The 4,818-nt window shown below is 62.6% G+C and overlaps 1 protein-coding gene across 1 annotated transcript in view; it reads left to right on the forward strand.

Annotated features, from left to right (window-relative positions):
• The window catches only part of AIRE (autoimmune regulator), a 15,440-nt gene extending 11,538 nt beyond the window's left edge, over positions 1 to 3,902 (forward strand). Inside the window, exons 12-14 of the mRNA XM_011954231.1 lie at positions 478 to 580; positions 2,540 to 2,602; positions 3,822 to 3,902. Of these exons, the coding sequence (XP_011809621.1) occupies positions 478 to 580; positions 2,540 to 2,602; positions 3,822 to 3,902 (247 nt within the window). The remainder of the gene's footprint in view (positions 1 to 477; positions 581 to 2,539; positions 2,603 to 3,821) is intronic.
• The last annotated feature ends 916 nt before the right edge of the window (positions 3,903 to 4,818 follow it).

A 4,818-nucleotide genomic window follows, 5' to 3' on the forward strand; every position in this document is an offset into this window, starting at 1 on the left:
CCCACCCTGCACCCACACCCGACACCCACATCCCACACTTCAAACCCACATCCTATACCCCACACACCATACCCACACCCTACACTCCACAGTCACATGCCACTATACTCCCACCCACACCCTACACCCCACCTCATATCCTGCACCTCACCCACACCCCACAGCCACACCCCACCCGACACCCCACACCTCCCACTCCCACCCCATAGCCCCTACTGACAGCCTGCACCCCATTCCCACCCCACACTCCCACCCATACCCTACACCCATCCCACACCCTACACCCCACCCAGACCCACCACTCCCACTCTCCACCCACACCCACACCCCTTCCTCACATCCCACACCCCATCCCCCACTCACCACCCATGCCCACACCCCACACCCAACACCACCTCCCAGCACCCCACACTCCATACCCCGGAGGTGGCACTCCTGCTACCCCCAAGCCTGGCAGCCCCTCATCCTCTGCTGCAGGACGGGCCTGCGCTGCAGATCCTGCTCAGGAGACATGACCCCAGCCCCTGTGGAGGGGGTGCTGGCCCCCAGCCCAGCCCACCTGGCCCCCGGGCCTGCCAAGGTCAGTGCCACAGGAACCCTCCATGAGTGCTGGTGGTGGGGGTGGGGGACCCCTCGGGTTGGGGTGGGGGGAGCACATCTCAGGGCAAATCCTGGGTGCCAGCTTCGAGGGTTTGCACCATACGCACTGACCATGTGCTCATTATCTGTAGACAATAATTTCCCTTTAAACCTAATTCTTTTTGGCAACTTAAATATAGTTAAAAGGAAGCTCCCTCCAGGGTTGGTGACTGACATCACGGTTGGTTGTGTGGCCGCCTCACAGCACAGGCCTGAGAGTCTCACCAGGGTGCCCTGGTGGGGTGAGGGGAGAGCAGGAGTGCCAGGCCTGCAGCAGCAAATGCCACCCCGTCTGACCCCTCCAGGCTGTCTCACCCGCAGTCCTCCCTGGGGCCAGGATCCACCCCACTGTGTGGCCGGAGCCTCTCAGAGAGGCAAAGCAACCCTGGGTCCAGCCAGCAGCTCTTCGTTTCCTCCTGCTCTGCTGTCAGACAGGCCCCAGGTGGTGGGGGGACCCCTGACTGCTGGGGTGGCCTGGCTGAGTCACTGCTGCAGGAGCCTCTAGGGGTGGTGGCCTCTTGCCCCGACTGTCCCCAGCAGAGGCCTCCTGAGCACATCCCAGCCACCAAGGAGCCTTTAGGGATCCTGGGGTGATTACATGTCCCATCTGCTCCACTGGTCTACGCACTTTCCCAGCTCTGCCTCCACCCCATATACACCGTGTGGTGATGGGCCACCCCGGTGTGGTACTCCCAGGCGGGTGACGGGCCACCCTGGCATGGTACTCCCTGGGCAGGTGACACCCTGCCCCAGCATGGTGCTCCCTGGGCAGGTGACAGCCTGCCCCAGTATGATGCTCCCCAGGAGGATGACAGCCTGCCCCAGCGTGGTACTCCCCGGGCACGTGACAGGCTGCCCCGGCATGCAGGCTCTGGCCTGGCATGGCACAAGCCTCAGACCAAGCCCTGCCCTTGGGGCTTTTGTGGAACAGTGGCGTGGCCCACAGCTGTCACTGTCCCCTTCCTTCTAGAAGCCTCCTTCCTCACACCACCCACCTGGAGTCAGGGCCCAGCCAGGCCTATGCAGATGCCCCTCCCCAACCCCAGGCAGCTTTCTTGCAGCTGCTCCTGCAGCGTGTACCTCGTCATTAACCTACTGGGTTCTGTTTTTGAACAGCAGAGGCCTCTTTGTTCTCATTGTGGTGTGAAATGTAACGCCATGTTAGAGGAAAAGTTCTGGCTGGCCTTGGCCCCTCCCCAGCCTGCCCCCTTCCCCCAGGGTGGTTGGGTGTGCCCCCAGACCCCGTCCTGAGCAGGTCTCCCACCCACTGGCAGCATCCTTAGGACCAGGGAGCATCCAGGGGCTTCCCCCTCCAGACTGGACAGCCCCTCCCTCAGCCACGCAGGGCTAGAGGGCCTTGTAGCGCCAGTGTTTACCCGAGTGGAGGAGCTGGGATGTGGCTGTCTGGGGCTACCAATGGGCAGTTCCACAGGGTTCAATTTAATATGGTCTCCTCTTTGCTGGGGGTGCCTGCCTGGGGAACTTCCCCCACTCTGGCCGCTCACCCATGGCGTGGGCTGGCCCTGGTGGTGCTTGTCAGGGGCGGGGGTGGCATGGACCAGGCACTTTCCTCTCTGGGCCTCAGACTTCCCCTCTCAGAGTGGGACTTCCTTGCTGGTTCCCTGAGCCCCTTTGTTTTCCCCAGGAGGCCACACACTGTGGAGGCTGTCTGGGGGCCGTGGGCAGCTGGCCATGGGCAGTGAGTAGGACCCTGGGCAGGCAGCCCCAGCCCCATCATGCCCACGTAGCCCTGTGCCCCCACCCCCAGTGGAGCTGGGTGTAAGAATTCCCATCTCAGTGTGGGGAGGAAATACCGCCGCGGCCCCTAGGCCCTGCGGCCTCTGTGTCCCCACCAGGGCTGTGAGAGTTGGGTTGACTTCTTCTCTTTCCCGGGTTCCAGGATGACACTGCCAGTCAGGAGCCCACTCTGCACAGGGATGACCTGGAGTCCCTTCTGAGCGAGGTAATGCCTCCCCTGGCCTCGGCTGCACCTGCTGCTCCTCCACTCCCCCTCCCCTGCCTCAGCTGGCACCCAGGCCCCCCACTCTGGGCACTGCCAACCCCCGCTGCTCCTGAGCCATGGAAACTCAGGCTGTCCCTGCGCCACCAACCGGGAGCCCCAGTGCTGCTGAGTCCCTGGCATCCCCCCACAGGAGACCCCCAGCCCCCCACAGGAGCCTCAATGCTGCTGAGTCCCTGGCACCCCCCAACAGGAGCCCCCCCTGCCCCTGCCCTGGCAGAAGCCCAGTGCTGCTGAGCACCCCCAGCCCCTCCCCGACAACAGCTTCTACACGGCCCCTTGCCCAAGGGCCTGGACCCTGGCAGCAAGGCTCCAGCACCAGGCTCAAGATCCACCTTCCCAGGGAGGGTGGGGTGTGGGAGTGCGGGGGTCCCGGGCCCCGTTCCTCTGAGAGTTGCTTGCCCCTCCCAACTCAGGCCTGTCTATGCTAAGATGGGCAGGCAGAATCTGTGGGCAAAATGTGACTTTTAAAGCCTCTGTCTGTTTTTGGCAAGAGGATAAGCTCCTCCAGCCTCCACAGGTTCTCCCGTGTCTGGCGTGGCACCTGGGGGTCCCAGCTGACTATGGAGCAGGGGTCCTGCCCTGTGCAGTGGCCATGCCCCACACACCCTGACCGTGCAGATGTCTGTAGAGCCCCAGGGCCTGAGAGCGGGCCAGGGGACCCAGCGCTGGGTAATGGAGCTGCCCCTCTGGACCGGGTCCCCGGATATAGCTGGAGAAATAAGGGTCAGGTTTACAGCCTCTCCAGGGTGGCGGCCTTATTCTGCTGGCATTGTGGGGCCTGTGGGAACATCCTGTGGGTAACATGAGGCTCCTGAACAGAATGAGAAGCAGCCGGCCCTGACCCCCGACCCCGAAGGAGCCACCCGAGGAGGCAGAACTGCCATGAACTGCCATGGGGCTGTGCCCTGGGCTTACAGGATGTGGTGAAATGCACAGGACGGGGTCCTCCTCTGGCCTGTGCCATGGGGCCTTGGGCCTCAGTTTCTCCACTTTGGATGGAATTCGGTGAAGTGCACAGGACGGGGTCCTACCCAGACGGGCCTGTGCCATGGGGCCTCGGGCCTCAGTTTCCCCTCCTTTGAATTCGAGGGAAGGTTGGATGATTCTGTGGCCATGGTGGGGCGCCCCTGGAGGTTCTCATAGTTGCTCTGTCCCGCAGCACACCTTTGACGGCATCCTGCAGTGGGCCATCCAGAGCATGGCCCGCCCGCTGGCCGAGGCGGCCCCCTTCCCCTCCTGACCCTGGACGGCCGGGACACGCAGCTCTGATGGGAGGGCGCCAAGAAAGACACCGCCTCCCTCAGCCCTGGAAGCCGGCCGGCTGGGACCAAGAAGGGGACAGTGCCACGTCTTGTCAGTCCTCGGCTGTAGACACAGCCCTGTGTTTGTGGGGACGCCAGCCATCATGTGCCTGGAAATTAAAACCTGTGGTTTCGAGATGCTTGTCAGTGGGGGCATTTGTTTGGGGCGTTCGTGTGCCTGGTGCCTGAAGTGTTGGCCAAGCTGGCTGGAAGGGAGCTGGCCGTAAGGGAATGGGGTGCCTGTGGGCAGGAGTTCACCAACAAAACCACAAGGCTCTTTCCATGCCTCCCACTGCCCCCAGCAAAACCCAAGCCCTTGCTGTACACCCCACAAGACCCTGCATGGTCCGGTCCCCAACCCCGGCCTCCACCCCTTACTGTGCTCTTGGCCTCCCTCCATTCCCCCAGCAGCCAGGCTCGTTCCTACCTGCTGGCCTTCGCTAGGCGTTCCCTCTGCGTGGACGCTCCTTCCCCTGGGGCTCTGAGTCTGGCTTCTCATCGTTGACATCTCAGCTCCAATGTCACCTCCTCATTCATTCATTCAAGAAACCTTTATTATACATCTTCTGTATGCTGAGTATTTTCCTGGGACTTAGGGAGGCCCCAAGGAACATTTTGGTGGGAGGGGTGGATCATGTAAAGAAGGAGGGTGGCCCTGGATGGGGTAACTGCTGCGAAGCAGGAAACAGGCAGAGCAGGGCTGGGCATGTGATGGTGTCGCAGGGACCTCCCTTGGAGGAGGAAAGGAGCTGCGGGGCGCGCCTGGCAAGTGCAAAGCTGTGGGAGCTAGCATAGCACGAGTGCAGGGTGCATGCCAGGGATTCGGGCACAGCGGCCACAGTGGGGGAGGCACAG

This window comes from Colobus angolensis, unplaced genomic scaffold, assembly GCF_000951035.1.
Source record: "Colobus angolensis palliatus isolate OR3802 unplaced genomic scaffold, Cang.pa_1.0 Scaffold38, whole genome shotgun sequence".
In the NCBI taxonomy this organism is placed as follows: Eukaryota; Metazoa; Chordata; class Mammalia; order Primates; family Cercopithecidae; genus Colobus; species Colobus angolensis.